A 23492-nucleotide genomic window follows, 5' to 3' on the forward strand; every position below is an offset into this window, starting at 1 on the left:
CATTTACTGATGATGTTCAGTGCACTTTATTTACAAAAACATTTCTATTAAAACGCCCATTTTCATGTGACAAATACATGCATTATACACACACACCCCAAAGTGCACTTGGTGAGATTTGAACAGAGAGTGCTTCAGTACAAATGAAGATGTGCCTCCATACAGGGGTTACATTAACAAGAAATATCTGATGTCTTTAATGGACTATTGGGCAAAGATCAAACAAATATTACAAGGATATGAAGAATAGCAACTCTAACATTAAAATAAATGCACTACTCAAACACTAATAATTCCCACCATTACTTTATTTCATATATTAATCTAAATTTTCTTGGAAATAAATTAGCAAAAAAAAAGGACAAACTACATATTGTATTTGATTAAAAAGCAGCCATTATGGTCTAATATCTTTGCTTGTGGATACAAGGATTGTCAAGATTTTCCTTCATAGACATCAGAGTTTACAGTTTACCAACACAAAAGTCGTGGCTTGGCTGCACGACCGATGTTTCCACTGTTTTCACAGGTTATTCAGCCGCTCACTCTGTAATCTGGAGTACGGCGTGCTGGTCACATGGAAGGGGCACCAGTGTCTAAAATGTTAATAACAATAAAACAGTTTATTTTATTTTTACTTGACAGGCAAATAAAATGCAAGTTTCCTGGACAGTGATTAATTAAAGTCCAGTTGGTTTTCATGCATGATTAGGATTCATTCCTGTTTTTCCATTGCAGAGGAATTGGCAATATAATAAGTATTGTATTCAGAAAGAGTCTCATCTGAGCAGAAAATACAAAAGCAACAATCTGGGGAGGCTTTGTGACATGAGGTACAGAAACTGTGAGGTGTGGTGTGTTTCTGAGAGAATCCTTTGAGGTCAATTGTCTCATGAAGATCAATACTCACACTTGAGATGGAAATAGCAGAGCTCACAGTAGGGCTTCGTGTTTCGGATTCGAACCTGGACTCCAGTCTCAGTTCCTGCGAGATGTCGGCGGCAGCCCACACACTGACAAGGAGGAGGGAGAAGTGAGAAAAGAATCGAGCATTATATAAGAGAAATCCATCTGATCTGTGATGTGGGCCTTTTGTGTCCAGATTATTTCACCAGATTGTCCTTCACCCAAGCACAGAACAACAAACCTACGTTTTAGCACCAAAACAATTATGATTTATGAGTTGCTATGTGCGTCTGTAAGTCATGTGGAGCAGAGAGCTGCAGAGGTGATTGACTTTTACATCCACATGCTAATGAACCTAGGGTCAGCTAAATCTGAGGGGTCTTCTGCATGTGAGAATTTCACAATAAGCATCTAAAAGCAAAGCAGAACAGCGTGTTGGTTTATTCCACTCAACCACAAATAAAGACAGAGAGAGAAACAGCACAGAGGACTACCACACCTGAAGTGACCACCAGGCCAGATGCTGAACACAGACTATAGCAAACAGACTGGTTAGGAAACACGGAAGCAAAGAAAGGTGTCAGGAATGCTCCGGCTAGCAGGTGCCTAAAAAGCTGATGTGATTGTAATACAGACTACAGATACGAGACTCCTGCTGACCTAATTAAAGGTAAGGTCACACTAGGCTTCAGTCCAAACGAGATGACGCAATTTAAAAAAAAAAAAAAAAAAAAGTGCCGTATGGAAAACATGAGGGAAATCTGGCGAGTTTCTTTCATGTATTTATTATTGTGTATATGCGTTAAATTCTCTTTTAATGATATTAACTGGATATGAAATTTCTCTGAGACACCTCACACCGCCACGTTTCAATGTGCTCTAAAAATACATTTGACTGACTTGACTATTTGTTTTATGTCCACACATCTGCTGCCATTTCTCATCCCTTCAATGGAGCAGATGCTTGATAGACAAATAAGTCACTCGGCTTCATGTACTAAATGATTTATTATTTGCCTTTTCCATTGCACTGTCACAATTCGATTTTGTCAATACACCAGCATTTTTACCTCAGCCAAGAACAAAAGTTTCTTTGTTTTTTTTTTTTTTGTTTTGAATTGCTGGTGTTCTTGAATTTATAAATGAAAATGTGCATATAAACCAGGTGGAAGGAAACACACTTTATGAGAGGGATAATGTGTTTTTTTTATTCTGGTAGTGTGATATCGTACAAAACAAGACGATGAGACACTACAAGAACAATTTCCAGACACAGTGCGTTGCTTTTTCCACTGGCCATCCATGTGAACTCAAAGGTGAGCTCTTCACTTGCGAGACTGACCGAGCTCATACAGAAAACAGGAACCGCTGCCATAGGAGGTGAAAGAGACAGAGTTAAGTATTCACAGGGATCTGAGCTACTGTGACCACACCTTAACCCGGTCATGACCTCTCACCTGGAAACAGGCGAGGTGGAAGCAGAGACTAAGGGCCTCTATGACCATGGCTGCACCACTACCCAGGACACGCTGACACACACAGCAAGTCCTCCTGCCACTGACCATCCTGGTGCAGCACATGTTAACAAGTGTGGGGCCAAAAATGCATGATAAGATATAGAATATAAACACACTAGAACATGCAGAAGAGAGGAAATTCGCATGAATTGCGTACCTGCCATGGTGAGCGGAGTCCATGGATGCATTTCTCGGGGGTAATATTGTTCCAGTGCTGTAGCGGGAGGACGACTTCCTGCTCGGGGCAAAATAACCCGCGGCAGCCGAGTGTGGACGAGGGTAATTGAATGTGGCGATCGAGACTGGGGACTGGCGCAAAGCATCCAGGTCGTCCAGAGACTCATACCTGCAGGGAGGACGCCATGAGAAAACAGCTAGCTAAGGTGCAACTGTATTCAACTTGAAATCCACTTTGAATGAGGTACAAATACAAGACCCACCTCTTCAGCTGAACCCCGGCACAGATCGGTTCCTTGTAAAAGCTGCTGCTGCGCTGACGTATCCAGCTGTTGTCGGTCAGGAGCTGAGTCCTTTTCTTCATCTCCTCCAAAATCTGCTGCCTGTCTAGCTCAGCCTTAGACGAAGACTGTCCTTTTCTTTTCCTCTGATCACCTGAATCAAAGTTTTTTTTTTTGATGGGGGTGGTTAGTCCAGTGCATCACCTCAACAGAGGGGAATATCATGACAGAGAGAAGGGGAGACTAACCTCTTGTCTGTTTGTGGGGGCCGGCTAATGCCGGGGTAGACAAGGACTTTGCCCTAAGGGAGAGAGACAAGACACAGTTCACGGGGTCTGCACTGAACTGTTTGCATGCCGATGTTGGCTTCAAGGTGGAGCATCCTTTCACAAGAGGTAAGGGTAGCCCCACCTAACAAACATAGCCAAACATCTTGCTTTGTGCTAAATATTAAGAACTACTGTACAGTCATACTGAGCTCATCTTGTTCTGACCTGTGTGCAGGAGACAGCTGAGCAAAGCCACAAGATTCCACAGCCCTGAGGTGCAGCATGAATAGCATTAAGGCCCAGCAAATGCAGCAGGAAGTACAGCAGACCAAGCAACAGCAGCAGTGAGGAAAAAAAAGTAATGTTTAAAAAAAAAAAAAAAAAAAAAATTCAAAAGTAAAATGTTGCTTCATACATCACTGTTACATTCAGCAAGGATGGGGGGGGGAAACTGACAATGAAAGAAGAGGAGAAGAAGTTGATTTACCAGTCATGTTCAGTAATCTTGACATTCTGCACTCCTTGTGCATTAGTATGAGGTTTTAATTCTGCTACTTTCAGCACATCTCTGTCAGGGCTCTGCTCCTCTTCTCTCGATTTGTTTGACAATGCATTCACATGGAGCTGCGTGCTGGCATTGGTCATGTGGAAGGTCTTCCGTTTCAAATTCATGAAAAAAACAAAAAAACAAAACAAAAACAAAAATTACATTCTATAGAAACAACGTAAAGCAATAGAAGTTAAAGTGGGCCAGGGGCCTTCGACTGATTCCTTCAAACTGTATTAAAAGGAAAGCAAAAGGCAGAAAACATGCATCTTATTAGCAGTAAAGATGAGGATAGCAGGTTGTACTTGTTCCTGTCAGCACAGTAATCACAGATGTGTCATAGCTGCTGATTAAAAATACAAGCTCATACTTTAATGATGATAATAATTTTGATGAAAACATGAAATTTTAGGATCTTGATATATATATTGGTATATGCACTCATTCTGCGGGTAACAAACATGTTTTGCAAGGTGATCAAATAAAACAAAGCAGGGGCCACAGCCCTAAAAGCTCTTTTTCTGTGGTGTCTTTATAGAGGAATATCTGATATAATTACTCTTTATGATCACTCAGTTATAACTAAAAATGGTCTGCAGCTTGGAAAAGGCTCCAAAGACCTCACAACATTACCCCTGACTTCCTGCTCGAGTCTCCCATTGCATCATGTTGTGCCCTCCTCCACTCTGCCTCCAGCCTCTCCTGATCCCGCTGGTATTGCTCCTGAAAAACCGACACACACACACACACACACACACACACACACACACACGTATGTTGCTTCAAATTTTTTGATGAAGATTAAGATTAACATTGCCCACCTTAGTGCTGTGTAACTGTGTGTTTAAAAGAGTCTTCACCTGTAGGAGGCGCTCCTGCTCTTCCTGCCACTTCTCCTGACGCCTTCGGTCCTCCTCGCGGTCCCACGACCAGCTTGATGAGGAGGGGCTGAGGGATGGCACCTGGAGCTGGTGACACGCAAACAGACTGTAGGCTCGGACATGATCACAGTGCGGTACACAGACTCGACACAAACACACAAAGATCCCCTTCTGTTTCAACACGCATTAACATACACTATGATGAAATGGTATAGTAACTTACATCAGATATCGCAGATTCGGAGCCTCCTGTGTGAGAAAGTAACAGGTCAGCAAAGAGAGCACCACACAGAAGCGCCTAAAGATGATCATGTAGTATCAGAGGTCTCACACACACACACACACACACACACACACACACACAAAAGCTGGGGACACATTAGAAGAGCCCGTCTTCTTGTGCGTCTTTGCCTGGTTTCACACTGGATAATAACTGACAAAGTACGACACACTTTACTTTATTAATCCTACTGATCCCTGACAAATACTGTGCAGACTCTTACTGTGTAGCACATACAAATTTAGGTAAACAGTCGTAGTAGTCAGTAACGGTGTCAACATGAAGGGTACAGTTTGCACTGACGCCAGAGCTGGAGGTTAGCAGGCCACTTCATGGTAAACAAAGACTAAAATATACAGCCCCACTAGAGATCCTAGCAGCTTCAATGTTCACTGAAACCAAAATATAAACATGCAGGACAAAATGATTGCAATTATTATTTTGCTATTTGTAGAGGATTGGCTCAAATATCTGGATATAACTATCAAATATTCTGTGGCTCACAAGTCTGTGAGTAGATGAGATTTTGTTAAGATTAAATACACAAGATTATGTTTGCCAGCCACTGGATCAGCATGTTGTATGTTAATCAGAACACTAATCTGTTAATGTATCCCCAGCCTAAAGATGCTGCACACAAATACTGGAGGAAAAAAAAAAAAAAAAAAGCTCAGGTGAGCAAAGAGTTAAGTGTGACAAAGCAAAAAAAAAAAAAAAAAAAAAGGATATTCACACGCCCTCTAACAACACAAATCTGCTTTGTTCATTTGTTGAAGGAACTCCACAACAAACAACTGATTTTACACTCGAGTCAAAAACAAAAAAACAAAAACAAAAAAAACACACAGTGCAAAGCATTTACCACACAAATAAACCCATGAGCTGAATCCTGCAGAGCCTGAAGAGAGAGAACCATTGTAGTAGGACACACATCAGATTCATTAGCAACCAGAAAGGACAGCATCACAAATCAGTCATTGTGCAAAAGAACAAGAAAGTTTCCAATTAAAAATTAAAGCCCTTTCACACAAAAGGACATAGGAATACTACAGTAAAAGAAGCATCTGTTGCACCGCCACACATGGTACATTAGAGACATGATCAGTGCCGTCAGCACTGTGGTTGCTAGGAAAAGCTGTAATGGCTTTTTGATGCGGAAATATAGTGAGTGTTAATTTATAGAAATGCTGCTTCTTTCATAGTTATAGTTCAGTTTAAGGTCAGGCCGCTCTGAGAAAAAATTCTGTTTAGGTACTAGACTTATATGGTGGTATGGCTTATTATGGTGGTACTGAAGTAAAAGTTTTCATCCAATCACAGTGCATCTTCAGATTTTGTTTTAATTAGGAGGCCCTTCTATGCATTAACATATCCTATGATGAAGTGGTATGGTAAATAAAACTGATAATTAACCAAGCCACCAAGCACCGGACACCAAAGCTGTTGCACAAGGAGCCAAAGTTCAAACCGGAGTTTTACCTTTCTGTTTGAAAAATTCTGCTCTCCTTTTCTGATTTTTCCTAATAATTTTATTATAATCTACATGAAGAGGAAGGACAAGAAGAGAAATTACAGAAGAACATACTCTATCGGTATCTGAGGAGTTATTATAGGAGATGTTTTTGTCACGTTAAGATTTGTCATACAGACTTTACACCTGTCATTACCTTTACTTGTGGTTGTCCTGTGGCTGTCAGCAAGACCTCCATCCACCACTTTACCTTTTACAACCTGGGCAGGTGAAAAAAACACACCAAGATGAGCTCCTCTAATTGAGCTGCACTCATTAGAAGAAGAGCTCTGTGCAGCCCTTTTTATAAAATTGAAGAGATAACTGGCTAAAGCATTGCTCACATCGTCTGCCTGCCTGTTGAATTTCGATGCTTTCGTGACTGTGGTGTCTGCAGAGCTAGTGCTGTTGGCATGGTGACCGGGGCAACCTATCAGAACGGGCGCCGCGGCAGTCAGATTGATGGTCATCCTGCTCTGGCCCGGCTGGCTGTGATGACTCCCCTCACTGGTGCTCCAATCTAATGACAAGAACCAGCTATCAAAACGAAGGCCACGCCAGAAACCAACGTGTTAGGGGTTAAATTACCACATATCATTTCAGGAGGAGGTAAAAGACATCAACTGTCTTTTTATTGTGGCTCATTATCTTACCCTTGTTGCCATAGCGTCGAACGTCCATGGTCAGGCTGCCGGTTTGCAGGGCATATGTCATTGTATCCTTCCACTGGCTGTAGTTCATGTGTGCCACCGGAACTCCATCAACAGCCACAATCTCATCGTCCACACACAGCTGGCAAAGCTCTGCTGGACTGCCTGAGGAGGGAGGGAGGGAGGGAGGGAGGGCCAGGCATCAGGACAATAAAAAAGAAAAGACAAAAAAGAAAAAAAGATGAGGGCAAGGACAGCACAGCACAAAGAACATACCAGCTTCAGGAACGAGCTCCTCAGAACAAACTGAGAAACAAGCCACAGTGATGAGGACAAGGTTTCTGCTCCAAGTCGAAAAGTAGGCCAGTAAGACAAAACTACATATCAGTGAGTAAGTGACACCTTTCTCACATCTAATTAAACATTTATGTCTGTCTTGAGTTTTAAATCACTGGTTGCATTTTCTATTTTTTTTTTTTTTTTATAATGCAAACACAGTAAATGCACATACATCCTCAAAGAGTGTATCAGTGAAAACTACCTAATGATCATTACTCCTCTTGTAAACATCATCAGTTTGGATCATCTAGATCTTTTAAATTTGTTTCTTTGCAATAAAAAAAAAAAAAAAAAAGCTTGAAATTTTGCACCCCTCTTACTCAGCCGCATGAAATTGACCCACTAACATCATCTTTTTATCTGTAATTTGACCGGTCAGGTTAGTCTGTTACTGTTCTAAGCTGTGGCAGCAGATTACCTCTGAGAAGTAGAGAATATTATCTGAGCACACTGTAGCATTGCCATCTCTGTCACTGACATGTCCCTGTTTCAGCCTACAATGTCCAATGACCTAATCTTCATGCTATTTCACCCCAGCTATAATTTGTTACTCCTCTGACAATATTTCAGAAGTCCAAGGCTAAACACAGCAAAAGGCCTTACCGGGTTGAATGAATTTTACTCTCGCCCCCGTGGAGTCCCAGTGAGTCTGGAAACCGAAGTCTGGTCGACTGTTGGGTTTAAGGGCTAGGCTCACTCTCATGTCACTGTGATCCACCTGTAACACACACACACACACACACACCATAGGTAAAGGTGACACCCTGTGATCCAATGTCCTTCGCTTCCCGGTGGAAATTAGAGACTTCAGAGGCCTGCTGCACAAATATAGTAAGGGATACACAAGTGCCCAGTTTATTATCTATAATGTAGTGCAACCATCACAGCAGCCCTGCAATAAAAGCCATCTTTGAGAACTTTATAATGTTCAGGTTTTATGTTGTTGTCAGAGATGTTGATTCATTCATGTTGGTGGCTTTTACAAGTGATATTACAAGCCTAAATGTCAAACAAACTCCTGATAAAACATCTAATTAGTGTGAGTGAAGGAGACCCCGTCAGTATATAAATAGCTGAGTTATGCTTGTTAACCACCTTATTTTCCGAAGTTTGACTTGCTATTTAAAAATATTAATGTTTGGTTTGTCAGTGACTCATTACATAGAGTAATTTTTTTTTTTTTTTTTTTTTTAAATAAGAAGAATAGTTAGAAAACAGCCTGTGTTTTTGTTTATTATGCTGCAAATATAAAATTAAGCAATTTTGTCATACTCAAAATTCTAGTTAGCCCTTTCTGTGCTGCATGCCTCTCAGATCGTGACATCTCAGGCAGTGAAAACCAGGAGGAGTGGTGCTCATCTATTTACCTAAACTTCTGTGGTTAATTTGATCAGTCACTTTAAGTCACAATCGATATCAACCTTTACTGACCAGTGTCTGATCACTGCTCCAAGTTAAATAGCTTACCCAGAAAAGTGATTATTTCTCTGTCTATTTGCCTGTGTTCTTCTAAACTACTGTCTCTGACCAATAAATGAAACCATTTTCATAATCCCACGTTATAAATAGTACAGTTTGATCCTACGTAATTAAATTCTAGTTTCAAAGATATATACAGTTTTACTGCATCACTACATACAAATGGTACAAATGCTGTATGCTGAAAAACAACACAGTATACCTTTGTAGATGGCAGAGTGGAGCTTTTGTTGTGGAGGTGGGACTGTAGATTTGAATAAGGCTGCGGCAGGAGCTGGGTGTGGGGCTGATGGTGGTGGCCGTTGGTCTGGAAGGAGGTCTGGCTGGACAGACTGGCCCCTTTCCCCTCCTCCCCCTCGTCTGTACCATTCTGCTTTGCCTGGTTGGTTTTCTTCTGTCTGATTGAAGCCTGGTACTGACCCCTCAGATGGCTGGCTGCAGTTCTGGGCACAGATTTGTTGGGTGGAGAAAGAACAACTTCTTTCTCACTGTTCAACAGCAGACCCTGGTTATCATCTAGCTGGAGAAGAAAAAAAAAAGGGAAAAAAAAAGGACAAATTAGATTGCATCATTTACCTGCAGCATTGAAATGCAACTGTCCTGATGTAAGACAGTTTGTACTGACTGTCTACGACCACCAGGTGATCCAAGAAAACAAAGGTAACACAAGCTCACTCATATGTAGTACACACATACGTGTATATATGCCCACCTACACACACACACACACACACAGGAAATGCTCTTATTATATTAATTAGCATGAGTCTATTTGGCTGATTTAACAAGCCCCTACACACCTTCCTGAGCACTAAACTTCCAGTAAGCCAGAATTACATTTAGAAAATTATAAACTGTCCAGACTGTGTAAAACAAAATGGGCAAGTTCTTTTTTTTTAGTTTTTCGTTTTTTTATCTCTGTCCTGACATCCATGTCCATCACCATAATTACAAGCATTATAATGAAGATCCATCAGACAGATTGTTCCAGCTTTATGTGAGGGCGGTAGAGAGGGAGGATAGCAGAAAAACAAAAGATGATTGTGTGGTTGGTATAACTGGATAAATGTTTTACGTGTGCCTACTTGTATCCAAAGAAGATACCATTAAAATATCTACTTTTTTTTTTTTTTTAGAAGAAAAAAAACAGCAATAACACAAATGTAGAATAACACCAGACTTGTTCTTTAAGCCAATACCATGACAGGAAACAACACAAGAAGTAATTTTTCCCACTTGGTGTCTTACTGTGTGGAGACCACTTAGTTAAACTCACGTTGTGCAGTCTTGGCAGTGAGAACCCTCTCGACTGCTTGGTCCCAAAGGGTCTAGCTGTGATTGCAGAAGAGAGACGGGATGAGCTCTCGGACCGCCGGTAACCACGCGGAAGGCTGGCTGAACCGGACCATGACCCAGTTCTGGACAAGTACTTGTAGACACCTGCAGCCTGCCGGCCTCTACCTTGATCCAGAGCTGGTTCCAGAGATGTCTTCTGGCTCTCTTCCTGGGACTTGTGGTTTTGGTGGGACAGGTCCTCCAGAGCATCAGCTGCTGTCAGATGAACTGCATCAGTGCAGAAAGTTGGAACTTTTGGATCGATGCAGAACTGGAGTTCCTTGTGACTCGACATAGATGTAGTAGGACCCCTGGTGCTGGTTGACTTTGTGGTCTCGTTTGGCTGTATGGTTGTGACCAGAGTGGAGATTTGGTTTGTAAAAACATGTTCTGGCTGGGCCAGTTCAGGTGTGGACTGGAAAGGAGCTGAGGCGCCCTGGGCTTTGACTTGGGTCTGGGAGCTGAAAGGGCAGTGCAGAGAAGGTGTAGTAACTCCTGCTCCATCTGAAGCCAAGGAGGCAAAGTGGGTCTCCTCTCCCAAGATATTCCCATCAGAGGCAGGCATGGCTCCAACCGACGATCCCTGAAAAGAAGCAAGTCAGCGCTGGCTACAGATCTGCCATGTAACAGGGTGAAATAAAACAAAGATTCACCTTGCCTTGCACAAATTCCCCTATATCTCAATTTTTTCTGTTATCATTTTTCTGTTTTCTGCAAATACAGGCAGAGACATTCATTAAGTTCAGAGTTTTAAAACAAAAACAATAACTGTAAATTTACCTGAGTGTGGGCTGCTTTATGGGGGCTCAGTGTAGCCATGGGGGTGAAAGGTGTCTCCGTGGCGTAGCCGCGGGCCAGCAGAGCTCGAGTGTGTGGCCGGAGATCAGAGCTCGATGATTTTGATGGAGGAGAGGTGGAGTAAGGACGGGGGGCATGCCTGCGTGGCGACTGCTGGTCTCTGGGGAATTGGCATGTAAGGGAAGAAGAGCCAATGTAATATAGGAAGCAGAAAACATGGGGAGGGGTGGGTGTGTGTGTGTGTGTGTGTGTGTGTGTGTCATCTTACAGGAGTTCACTGTGGCTTTTCATGCACACTTTAAATAAATACTCAGTAGCAACAGAGTTCAGGAGTGAAAGCTTTAGATTTTCCATTACATTCTGAGCAGGAGTTTTACCTCTTTAGCAGTCCACCTTGAGCGTCATTCTTCTCAAGGTTAGTCAAAGCACCATTGGTCATCTGGTTAATGACATGCTCTCTGTCCTGCGACTTCCTGCGGAGGTCAGACTTGGTGCTCCTGCGACGATTCTTCCACTTTGTCAAGTCCTGAAACAAACGCATAACCCGATAACAGTTTGTGTGCAACGACATTGTAATGTCATGATTAATATCTTAAGGCTTAGAGACACTTTCCTTTGACTGATGATAAACTAAATTATATCTTGTCGACACTGAAAGTTCAGTCTTGACCTTGGGAACTGTAGCTGACAAAACAATCTCCAATTCTTTTGGCTCCATTTCTCTATTGGCATTCATGCTTCAGTGGCTGCTCTGGAGCTTCTGATCATATCACATATCTTCCTCACATTTGTCCAATTGTCTTTCAGGAACTTTCAGGACTACTACTAAATGATAAGGCTCTCTCAAGAATACATTTTATTTCAACTGGGGTTGCACGACTTGCAAAAAAATTTCATTTTGCATCATTTTGGCAGATATTGCGATTTCAGCTGGAATGGTCGTTTTTGCATTTCATATTCACTGAAAGCATTTTTTAAATGATGACGTGATTTTTGTACCAATCGATCATGTTCCTTTACGTCTCTGGGGCGTCTCTGTAATGTGACACATTTTACCTTTGCGATTTGGATATTGCACTTGGCCATATTTGGATTTCAAATTATAATTCTAATAATTGTGCAGCTCCAATTTCAACATGGCAGAGAAGTGCTTAAAATGTACAGAGAAAAACTAAAATTTTTACAAGAATTCCTCAACAACTGAGAAAACTCCCATCTGCTGAAGACTGTGAGATATGCTCAAAAGCTCCAGAACAACTACTAAACAGACCTTGTAGCGAGACCGGTTTGTCAGTATTGACTTTTCTTGACTTACATCCTGCCACTGAGCTTCACTGTCCTTGACAGTCACACTGCTCTTCTGTGCGTTTTCTTGGCTCCACCCTCTTGCTCTACTCGTGTCCTGGCCCACATCATAAACGCCATTGTCGTTAGGAAATTTACGTATGGGGTAAACCATCGGGATGTCACTGAGTGATTTACTCCTGGTTCACACAGACAAAGAGACAAGACATGGAAATGAATAATGGATATACAGAGCAAACAAAGATGTTATTTAACACACTGCTGCTTTATGTTGCATGAAAATGTCAGAACACAATGTAGCAGGAAAAGCATGATGCACATGCTAACTACTTTCTATATGTGCCCAATGCCAGCGCACACACATGCCCGCATACACATGCCTGCACACACAAACAGTATCAACAGCTGCAAGACGGCACATTCTGCATTCAAACAACAGAATCCTTACTCAAGTGCGAGCAGGAGTGTAGCAAGCAAGTCAAATAACACAGCAGTATAAATGGCAACAGATGTTGCTGTCTGGATAACACAACAGACTCGACTTGTAACAAGTAATAGCACCGCTGTGGGCAACTGAGGATGTCACACATGCCATTCAAATAACTTACAGCAGCATTTAGTGGGTGGTATATCAAAACTATGACATAATGTGATGGCAAGAACCAAGACTGTGATCAAAAACAATCCTGTAGTTTGTCATAAATTCCTCTGACAAGTTTCTGCCCAGAATATTAGCAGTGGGAGGTATACCAAGTGCTCCATCTTCACGAACAAGCGAGTGCCGCTGGCAGCATAATTTCCTTTGTAGCTCAGCTGAATACAAACCAAAGCAGACAGACGAAGCAGCAATAAAGCAGTTATGATCAGAGTGCTCTCAAGACACCACTGCTCCAACTTAATGCCCAAAACTTTTGGACTTACCAAATCCAGCCAGGGTTGACCTGAACTGGCCTCTCAGGCCTGACCTGGTTTTGATATGCTCTACAGAACCAAAGACACAGACATGAAGATGGATGACTGCAATTACAGAACTAAATATAAAAGGTTTGACAAAAGCTGTTACCGGCACAGTGACGGATGATGAAGGCCAGGAATGACAAGGGGATAAACTACAAACATTATGTAGAGAGGAGGCATGCACATCACTGACAAAAGAGGCACTGTTATTTGACAGACAATACATATGACTTCAGTACCACAGCTGTAAGACAAACCTACCATACACAGAGGATCTTGGCAAAAAGAATGTGTTTAATGCACAAATTAACATTTCACAATATTTTAGTTTGTTTATTGACCCACTACAAGACATTTAATTATTCCACACCAAACCATATCATAGCACAGGGAGTGAACTGGAAAATATATTAGTGCTGGCACAAAAGGTGTTATAAATAACATGAATCTATTATGACTATCAAAGTATGACACAGCGCATGAGTCATCTGTTTAACCATTATGAGCTAATGAGTCACTCAGCATGATGCTGTCAAAAAGTCCTCACATCGTCAGCGCTATAAAAAGGTGCCTGAATAAATGCCAGATAAAACATGCAGTACTTAGCACATTTAATTTGCCTGATAACTTCATGAAATATCTATTGAAGAACAGAGCAAAATTTGCATCTTTGCCAAAATTATGTCGCTTTTCTCTGATGCATTAGAGATTTGCAAATGCAAATGTAACAGGTGCAGTTTGCCACCGTGGTACACGATGAGATAATGAGTACAGCCTGTACAGTGTGTAATGTTTGTACTATTCGGGACTGTGTGTGCGTTAGCTATGGATCCTCAGGACGGGAGTGTGTGTTCGGGCTGGGAGGAGGGCGCTCAGTGACGGTTTTGAGGCTCTCCAGATGGAGCAGAGATGTTTTGCACAGTAGCAGATGTCACAAGCCAGGAAATGAAGTCAAGGTCAAACTCTTCCCCAGACGAACCCAGAGCTTTATGGCTACAGTCAAAGAAAAGGAGGAGAACATGCATGAAATGAGTACAACATTATTAAAAATAGACTTTCCAAAAAAAAAAAAAAAAAAAAAAAAAAAAAAAAAAAAAAAAAAGAAAGAAAAAGAAGGACAGGGAGTTTTCTGAGGAGATGAACAGGATAAAAACAAATTTGCAAGATGTTGAGGTCTTGTCATCTTTCAGTGTCAGTAGCACTAGCTAATCCCCTGTACCTAGCAAACTAAGATTTAGTTTGCTTGGTGTGGTGAAGTTAAGCTGGATTTATAAACTACTATCTAATGTTATAGGCAAAAAGGCAGACATAAGACCACAAACAGCAGGTTATCTTGGCACCACACACAAAATGTTGTATTTTATGTTCAAGCTTCATATTTACTTTTTAATCAAAAGGAATTAACTCAGACTCAAGCCTGCAAACTCAGCCATATGATTCAACTTTGGAAATTAAGTGAAATGCAACGGCACAAAAAGCAGTTCCAGCTTTGCCTTGTATTAGTTTGAAGTAAATCACATTCGCACTTTTAGCAGTGCCTTGCATTATAGAGCAGTAAAAGCAGCCAACAGACCTTAAGCCTTGCATCTTACGATACCATGGTCTTCTCTGGGAGCCGAGGTAGATCGTTCGCACACGAATCTCCTCTTCAGGTGTCCAGTACTGGGGCAAGAAGCGATCATAGTTGGGGTTGATCGATGTCTGATGAAGAGTCTGCTGCACTCGCCGGAAATACAAGTCATCTAGGACAGGGTCCGCCTCAGTATAATCGTCTTCTGAGTCTTCCTCACAGAGAGCCCGCTGGAAAAGCTCTACATCGAAGGCACACTCAGGAGGAGTCAGAGCGAGATGGGGTTGAGGGGAGACAGGGGCATCTTCAATGCTGCAGCAAAGAGTGGTATACCCACAGCTGTGTTCATTCACAGCTGATCGCTATGATCACACAGGCATCATTTTGGATAAGATCGTAACACAAAGTATCTCAGAAATGATCTCGAATGGCACAAAGCTACTTCAAATTTGAAAAAAGGGCAGAAGTGTGACTGATGATCAATGCAAATAGACCGTTTTTGTTAAGGTTAAGGTTACAAAGGGTTCTTCCGATTTCTAAGTGCAGTAGTGTCATGTTATTGCGTGTTATCATGAACAGGGCAGATTGAAAAGAAGCAATTTTGTTGTTTCATGCATAAATCTGCTCATTGTGGGAGAAGCGTGTCAATGATGGTCTGTTTCGCAGGGCTGTAGTGTAGCTCGTCATCCTAACATGTATTGTTTGCTGCCATTCAGGACTTTATTCATGATGCTATACAGGCGCTAAGAGTATGTACGCAAGAGACAGCCAGTCACTGGCCTAATTCTTCCTAATTGCAGGTATGTGGGTTTGTTATTTTTCCAATAGAAAATACAATGTTTGTTTATATATTTTGCATTTAATTTATTCTTTTTGTAATGCTTTTATGCATACTCTTTGTTTCAGGACATTTCTCGGAAAGGCGCCGAGAGCATGTACGCAACCCTGTGAATCTCCTACTTCTACCCCGTTTCCCCAGCAATGCAGTTACTAAGGACTGGCGAGTAAATTGTTCAGAGACTTTCCTGGGAAGTGCAGCTTTCTTTCTTTCTACACAACATGATGCAGAGTTAGACCCACTACATAAGCAGTGGAGTAGTAGGTTATGTGGTTAAATAACAGCAGAGCACTGACTGATGAGAATGAAGCTCACCACCAACACCTTGGCCTGCCACATTAATAATGTAAACTGTCATTTACTTCTGAAAAGAGTTACTGTCATCTGTTCCGGGAGTGATGATGGTCTGTTCTGACAGTTGTAGTACTGCAGCCATGTGGGCGCAGGGAGCTGCTGGCCAAACTGAACCCTGTGGTGAGCTGCCACTAAGTCTGGTGCTAACCCAAACACAGTCTACAGATTTATTGTTACTATGGTGACTATAGGTTAACTGGATAAAGTCACTGGCAAGAAGATACTTACTCGGGAACAGCCATTTGGTTTTCAATAACCCAGACAGAATTAATTAGCCGTTTAGGTTTCTCTATATTAAAATTGAAAAACATTTATTTTAACTGTTTGTTTGTCAGTTGTTTAAACTACACACACTCTCCAAGCTTGAAAATACTTCTAAGAATAATTAAAATTTCATAATAACTTCCTAAGCTCAATTATTTATTATGAAAAAGAAATTTAAATAATATTGATGACAAAAACAAGTAAAAAAAACAAAACACTTGTCACAAAGTTACTGCTAATTCTAGCAGTAGAGAAATAAAACAAGGCTTATATAGCATAAAATATGAATATAACTACCATTATGTGCGTTTTGTGTGAAAGTGACTGTCTACTTATGGCCTAGGGCTTAGAGTGACAGAAAAATTACTCAACCCCAAATTAGTATAAAATGTCTGAGAGTGGAGCAGATGTAAACTGATTTGACAAAAAGGTGATATAAAAATGAGCTTCAACAAAGGACAACGCATATAAACAACATGTGGTTATTGTCTGTATTTATGTGACTAAACTCAGAAATAAAATCATATTTGGTGGGTATGTCCAAGTTCTCTGTTTATGTTTTTAATTTAAATAATTAAATTCAATAGCAACATGCACATTAGGTTTCCCCACAAAATCCACTGTGGAACAGGATGTAAATAAATGCAAACAAAGTCAGCTATGGATGAGTGAGCTAGTAGCAGCATGTGATCTCTGTGCGTACAGTAGCCACAACATTTGCTATACCTGGAGAGTGGACCGTTCTCCTCCCGTCCTTGTTTTCTTCGTAGGAGTGGTGGTGGTACATGGCCTCTGTTTTGATGGACTGAGGTCCGTGAGGTCTCCATCCTGAAGACCTGCTCAGCTTCTGCGTCACTTCCACAACCTGGGGACCGCACAGACATAAGGAAAAATGAGCAGCAGAAAAGATATGTTTGAGAGAGAAAAAGGAAGCTAAAATAAACTAAAAAGAAAACTGACTGAGATGAGAACAACAAGGAACCTTTAGTGGATGACTGCGTCGACACACAGCTAAGTCTTTAGGGAGATTCATGCCAAGTATTTTACCCTCTCCCATCACACCCACTCACACACTTTTATCACCACGGTGTGGAACTTGCCACAATCCATCACTGACGAGCACCGACACCAAGCACAACAGAGTGCAGCAAGATGACACAATGACATAAGAGGATCAGCAGCTTCTACATAGTTCATCTAATAAAAGTAAAATGATCAACTATTACGTGGAATATATATATATATATATATATATATTTTTTTTTTTTTTTTTTTAGTAGGTAGGCCTTCTCTTTGGGGATAAGCAAAGGTAGCAAAAGCAGTTTACATGGAATTATAAAGAGGTACAAACAGGGTTAGTCTATACAATAACAAGCCCTAAGAACAGAAGCTCAAACTGCAAATGAAAGGAAAGCTAAACATAAATACACAAAGGTGCCGGTACCGGCCAAGTGATTTCTGTTCAGGGCACAAAGTCTGTGCCTAAATGTAAGATAACTGCATTAAAGGGTGTGGTGTAACTAACTGTTAACTAGGAAGAGACTGAATGAAGAATACACAATTAAATGTACCTTCACTGTTTTGGCGGAGGGCCCGGGAGTCCAGAGACTCGACACTGTCCACAGAGTTCTCTCTCTTATAGCTCAGTCTCATGCGCTGACGTTCCTCCCTCTCTGGGTACCAGCACTCTCTGTCCCCGCTGTCCTTCACAAACACATTACTGCCCTCATCTAGAGCCTGGATTCAAAAAAGGCAAGGTTAATGTGGACACAAAAATAAATAAATAAAAAAAGGGACTACAAACTGTATAAAAGGCCTTGAAGAACAGCTTACTTTGGACAAGGCCAAACCTAACAGCCCCTCAAAGGCCTTGAAGTTAAGCTGAGGACCACTGTAGAAAGCATCTAGGTGAGCTTTGCGACCCAACCAGTAGATGGTGATCAGAACCTGAGAAAAAGCAAATATAAGAATTGGGTTTACTATACAATGAATATCTTCCTGATCTAACCTCCATCTCTCCAGCTCAGTTCTCCAGTACAATTTCATCAGATTGTGATCTAGGATTGGTACTACGGAGGGGAAGGTCAGCATAAACAAAATTGGATTTTCAACTAATGTAGTAAAAAAAAAAAAAAATGTAGGACAAAAAATGATCATAAAACCCACAGTACAACGGCTTCCTTTCCTAACTAAGAACCTACTGAACACAAGGTCAATCTAACTGGCACCCCAACCCTGCAACTCCAAGAGAAACGGCCATCAGCATGACAGAACAAGACTCTTTTCCCCTCTCATTCCAAAAGTGACAGTAAAGTGCTGCTGTGTGTGACACCATCATTGTGCAGGCCCTCCCCTCTCATAGCAGGTTGGACAGAGGTGCCAATCTGTGCCTGGTGACGTTATGTTTTTTTTTTTTTTTCCATTTTACGGGAAAGTACGGTAAACTGTGAAAGTCCTAAGAGAAAATGCTGAGCGGGGACTGCACTCAGAAAAATGTTTAGAAGCTCATTCTCAGAAGAAAACATGATGTTTTTAAAAATATGATGTGTTGTAGCAGACTCTATGGACACAATTCACCCTAATTGTTAGTTTGCTGTGTTGTATTATCTCTACACAAAGTTATTCAGTGTTCTCTTTGGGGTTCGGGTCAGTGAATAGGAAAGAAGGCTGTTCGGGGTGGAGGACTACCTACTTTTATTTTGGGGGTTTGGGGGCAACTCAACAGTGGTGCTTTAAGATAAATGCTAACATCAGCATGCTAACAATGACAATGCTAACATGATGATGTTAAGTAAGTGTAATGTTCATCATCTTAGTTTAGCGTGCTAACATTTGCTAATTAGCAGACAAACAAAAAGTACAGCTGCAGTTGATGGGGATGTGATTTGTTTCACTGGTGTTTGGCACTTTGTCATTGGACAAATTACAATTTTGACCTGATGATGGCACTAGATGAAAGGTCAGGGGAGGTCAGGTCATTACATTCATACTGAGGGCGTGTGCCAGATTTCATCATTGAGAAATTTCCACAAATGTCAACCTCATTGTGGCACTAAGTCAGTGGATAACCATATTCATTACGTTGAATTCTCTGGAAACCATTGATGGCTGTTCCAAATCTTATGTCAATCCATCCAGTAGCTGTTGAGATATTTCAGTCTGGACCAAAGTGGTAGACAGACCAACATCATCATCCCTAGAGCCATTCCACCAGTGTAGACAAAAATGTAATAAAATTTGTCTGTCACAAACACAACTACAGAGTTTGTGTTTCCCTCCTTATACCCCAGCATATGATCCAATTTGCCCACAGCATCAGCCACAAGGAGGACTGTTGAGGTGAGGCACATGACCTTCATAACACAGCTTACACTGGATAGTACTATAAGTCAGTGAGACTTTTCAAGCATTAGTAAATAAAGTGAGTAAAGGTCTGTGAAATATGTGCCGCTTCCTGGCAATTAGGGACACAATTTTTGCCTCATTTGCCTTGAGGCGAGGGATGTTTTTTTAATTTTTTTGACAGAGTGCCTTTCTCCCCCTGGCAGGGCAGTGGCCTGTCTTGCATAGGGATATCCACAACACTACGTGTCAGAATATCTCCATTTGTATCTTTACAAAGTCATCATAGAGCAGTCAGCAGATTTAAAAAAATAAAATAAAATCTATGTAATGCCTAGAGATGATTTAAACAGCTAAATATTTGATAGCACAATGCAAGCTAAATGAAAAAGATGAGTATTCTGAGTGGTTTATAAACACCACTGTATGGATTCCTCATTATGCTTCATCAGTCTCTGTAGCAGCTACCTTATCAGTCAATCGAAGGCATTCACTGAATACAGAAATGATCTGAGTTCTAGCCATAAGTAGAAAGAGAGTAGAAATGTGATTCAATAAAAAAAAAAAAGGGTTATTTCTTATTTGTTTTTTTAAACAAAAAAATGATGTACAGGAACACACTATAAAGGTGCAGCTTTTCAAAAATAGGCAGTTCTGGTGGCTATTTAAGCCTGTTTGAGCCACTGAAGCTAAAGTTCTAATTTTCTCTCATTTGTACAACTTATATCTTATTTCAGCCTTAAGCACAGAGGCGAGATGTGTTCATTATTCTCTAGTAGCCTGCCACCTACCTCCTACCTCATGCCAGGGAGATCATTATACTGCATGTAACATGACATCATAGGTTAATCCTATTTAATGGTGTTATTTGCTATGGTTTTATAATGGTAAATTATTTAGCCTTAAATCATTCATCAAGCCCTGTCAACAATGGCCCTCATTCACATCAGTGTTGTGCAACTTTAAAATTTACAGTATGAATAACTCAGCTTCATTTATCTGTGTATTTGGTTGGAAACCTGAGTGAAACTGTGGCTTTCAATGGCTGCAAATTGACCCTAATTGGTTGATCCAAATAAAAATGCTAAACCCAACTCAAAGAAAGAGAGCTCTGACAAACAGCCTCATTACTGAGCCCAAGTTGTCAGCTATTGTGTGATTCAAATGAGGCTTCCCAGATAACCAAACCACCTCATGAGCTGTGGAACATGTAAATACCAGCGGTGCACACAAGCGTGTATATGTACAATGTTCACATGTTCCACACACACTAACCACACACATACACTTATTGTAGTTGGGAGAGACACAGTTCAAGCCATGGTGACAGAACATAAGACTACGTTTTGGCACGTACTGTGTGAGATGTAATGCCAGATTACTGGGATGAGCCCCGATCTCAATCAGCTTAACAACCCCTTTGACCATCATCACTCTGGTTCTGGATGAGTCTCGACACTGGTGGGATGTTGGCATCAGCATCAAGAGCTGGAACTTATCTGCTAAATCTACTGGTAATTGGGTTGATAAATGAGATGTTGACTACTGACTCTCTCATTTGGTAGATTCAGTGGTGGCGTTAGGGGTCCTTTACTAGGTGATGTGGAGCAGGACAGAGTTGCCTTTAAGGTTTAAAACTCATTGGCAAAGAGAAGGAACTGGAAAAATAAATGAATTATAGAAGAAGAAAAAAAAATAAAATTAAAAAAAAAAATAAAAAAACTTACATTTTTGAGTCTTCTGTTGCTTTCATCTCGCCTAAAATAAAAGGAAAGACTGAAATAATCATGCTGCAATTTACAGTACGACTGCACATGCAGTTGCATCACTTAAATGCAATGACTATACTGTAAAAAAGAGTGACATTTCAAGACTTCTCATTTGCAATTCTCTACTAATCAGTTGCTTATCAGAATTTATAGAGAACAGGCTATCAACTCAAAGAGTAGCAGCTTGTCAGGCAAAGCTCCTATCTTCATAAATGTAAAGCAGCTATGAGACTCATGCACAAACTATAAACCTTTTTTCAGCACAGTAGTGCTGCAGTAAAAATATCTTAGTGTTAAATGTGTTTAATGCAGTCAGTGAAGAAAATATATTTCAGTCATCATGCATATAAATTTCACTGTATTTGATCAGCTGACAATACATAATGGTAGGAGTTTTAGAATTAAAACCAGTGATCTAGAGGCTTTAAACATCTTTAACACATACTGTACTTATACACTCACTGAGCACTTTAATGGCAATACCATATCAATACGGGGTAGAGCCTCAGTTCTTCGTGGCATGTATTCCACATGTTGTTGGAAACATGCCTCTGAGAGTCTGGTCCATGTTGGCATGACCGCATCACATAATGTCTAAAGATTCGTCAGCTGCACATTCATGTTGTCAATCTCCTGTTCTACCACATCCCAAAGGTATTCTGCTGGATTCAGATCTGGTGACTGGGGCGGCCACTGACGTTCACTGAACTCATTGTCATGTTCATGAAACCAGTTTGAGATGACTTACTTTGTGAAAGGGTGCTTTGTCAAGCTGAAAGTAACCATTAAAAGATGGTAAATTGTGGAAATAAAAGGAAGCACATGGTCAGCAACAACGCTCAGGCAGGCTGTGGCATTCAAACGATTGATTGATATTAAGGGGTGAAGAAAAACATTCCCCACACCATTATACCACCATCACCAACCTGGACTGTTGACACAAAGCAGGTTGAGTCCATGGATTCATGCTGGTGAGGCCATATACTGAGCCTACCATCTGCTGCCTCAGCAGAAATCAAAATTCATTAGACCAGGCTATGTTTCCTTCACCTGTCCAGTTTTGGTGAGTGTGTGTCCACTGCAGCCTCAGATTTCAGTACCATCTGACACAAACTATTATGCCACAGTCAAAATCACTGAGACCACCCCCCATATTCCGATGTGAACATTAAGTGAAGCTCCTGACCTGTATCTGCATGATTTTATGTACTGCACTGCTGCCACATGATTGGCTGTAGGGATGAACAATTAGGCGTGCCTAATAAAATGCTCAGAGAGTATACATCACACAGCATGTTGTGTAAGCAACCAGAAACCTTGAGTAAAGGTGTGCTTCTCTGTGGTGGCATGAGCCCCTGCAGTACACGCACCTGACATGACTCTTCTTCTTAAAAGACAACAGTACCTGAGTGTTACACGAGTAGACAGGTCCTGCAGGTCTCCTGGATGAAACAGCTGTGACTCATTCAGTCCCAGTTTCCCACAGGCTTTCAGGAATACATTCACATTATCCTGGAGATTCAAATTACAGAAATGAGACAGTTAAAAAAAAAAACACTAAGCACAGAGAAAACTGGTAGAGAATCAGACAAGGGTGGTGATGATGATGTCGATGCTGTTTGGGATCAGTTAATGCCAGTGAACTTGTAAAATGCCACCAACCAACCTTACACAGTTTAATATGACATCTAAAAGCACCAACAATAAAGAGTTGGAAAATGCATTACCACTACGACTGGGACCACTGTTATAATAACAGATTTATCAACAATTATCTGTTAGTCTGCAACATTGATGATTCAAATACTTGAAAGAAAAACCAATCTGCTCTGATACTGGCTGACACAATTTAATTTAAATGTAATGTTAAGGTTACAATGAATGTCATATTTACCTAGATTGCCATTTTCATTATTCATTTTATTTTATTTATTTTTTAAATAAACATTTGGTCAAATAACTTTTCAATATGTTTAAGTTTATAGCATTTAATACAACCAAAATACAAAAAGGTAAGAAATCTTCTCATTGGCTGAAATGAAAAATGTCAACAGCAGATTCTAGCAGCTTTACCCAGTAAACATTAAGTGTCTACACTTTGCTGTTGTCTGCAAACATTAAACT

The 23492-nt window shown here is 40.9% G+C and overlaps 1 protein-coding gene across 5 annotated transcripts in view; it reads right to left on the reverse strand.

The window, feature by feature from the left end:
- Positions 1 to 10: 10 nt before the first annotated feature.
- LOC111668275 (LIM domain only protein 7-like) overlaps positions 11 to 23492 on the reverse strand; it is a 27969-nt gene continuing 4487 nt past the window's right edge. The window contains exons 5-31 of one of the 5 annotated variants that reach the window (XM_087178781.1): positions 22774 to 22880; positions 21327 to 21357; positions 18091 to 18204; positions 17829 to 17994; positions 16984 to 17122; positions 13196 to 13255; positions 12285 to 12453; positions 11347 to 11495; positions 10952 to 11129; positions 10113 to 10754; positions 9039 to 9356; positions 7961 to 8075; positions 7022 to 7183; positions 6713 to 6888; positions 6526 to 6589; positions 6338 to 6397; positions 4802 to 4827; positions 4558 to 4665; positions 4331 to 4420; positions 3638 to 3804; positions 3376 to 3420; positions 3130 to 3182; positions 2864 to 3035; positions 2581 to 2769; positions 2364 to 2472; positions 911 to 1013; positions 11 to 596 (exon numbers count right to left, since the gene is read on the reverse strand). In XM_087178781.1, coding sequence (XP_087034907.1) covers positions 574 to 596; positions 911 to 1013; positions 2364 to 2472; positions 2581 to 2769; positions 2864 to 3035; positions 3130 to 3182; positions 3376 to 3420; positions 3638 to 3804; positions 4331 to 4420; positions 4558 to 4665; positions 4802 to 4827; positions 6338 to 6397; positions 6526 to 6589; positions 6713 to 6888; positions 7022 to 7183; positions 7961 to 8075; positions 9039 to 9356; positions 10113 to 10754; positions 10952 to 11129; positions 11347 to 11495; positions 12285 to 12453; positions 13196 to 13255; positions 16984 to 17122; positions 17829 to 17994; positions 18091 to 18204; positions 21327 to 21357; positions 22774 to 22880 — 3735 coding nt within the window. In that variant the 3' untranslated portion in view covers positions 11 to 573. The remainder of the gene's footprint in view (positions 597 to 910; positions 1014 to 2363; positions 2473 to 2580; positions 2770 to 2863; positions 3036 to 3129; positions 3183 to 3375; positions 3421 to 3637; positions 3805 to 4330; positions 4421 to 4557; positions 4666 to 4801; positions 4828 to 6337; positions 6398 to 6525; positions 6590 to 6712; positions 6889 to 7021; positions 7184 to 7960; positions 8076 to 9038; positions 9357 to 10112; positions 10755 to 10951; positions 11130 to 11346; positions 11496 to 12284; positions 12454 to 13195; positions 13256 to 16983; positions 17123 to 17828; positions 17995 to 18090; positions 18205 to 21326; positions 21358 to 22773; positions 22881 to 23492) is intronic. The other 4 variants (XM_087178783.1, XM_087178782.1, XM_087178784.1 and 1 more) reach the window with 4 other exon arrangements.

Source organism: Seriola lalandi, unplaced genomic scaffold (assembly GCF_002814215.2).
Source record: "Seriola lalandi dorsalis isolate HSWRI2012SDOR001 ecotype SW California unplaced genomic scaffold, Sedor1 jcf7180002054735, whole genome shotgun sequence".
In the NCBI taxonomy this organism is placed as follows: Eukaryota; Metazoa; Chordata; class Actinopteri; order Carangiformes; family Carangidae; genus Seriola; species Seriola lalandi.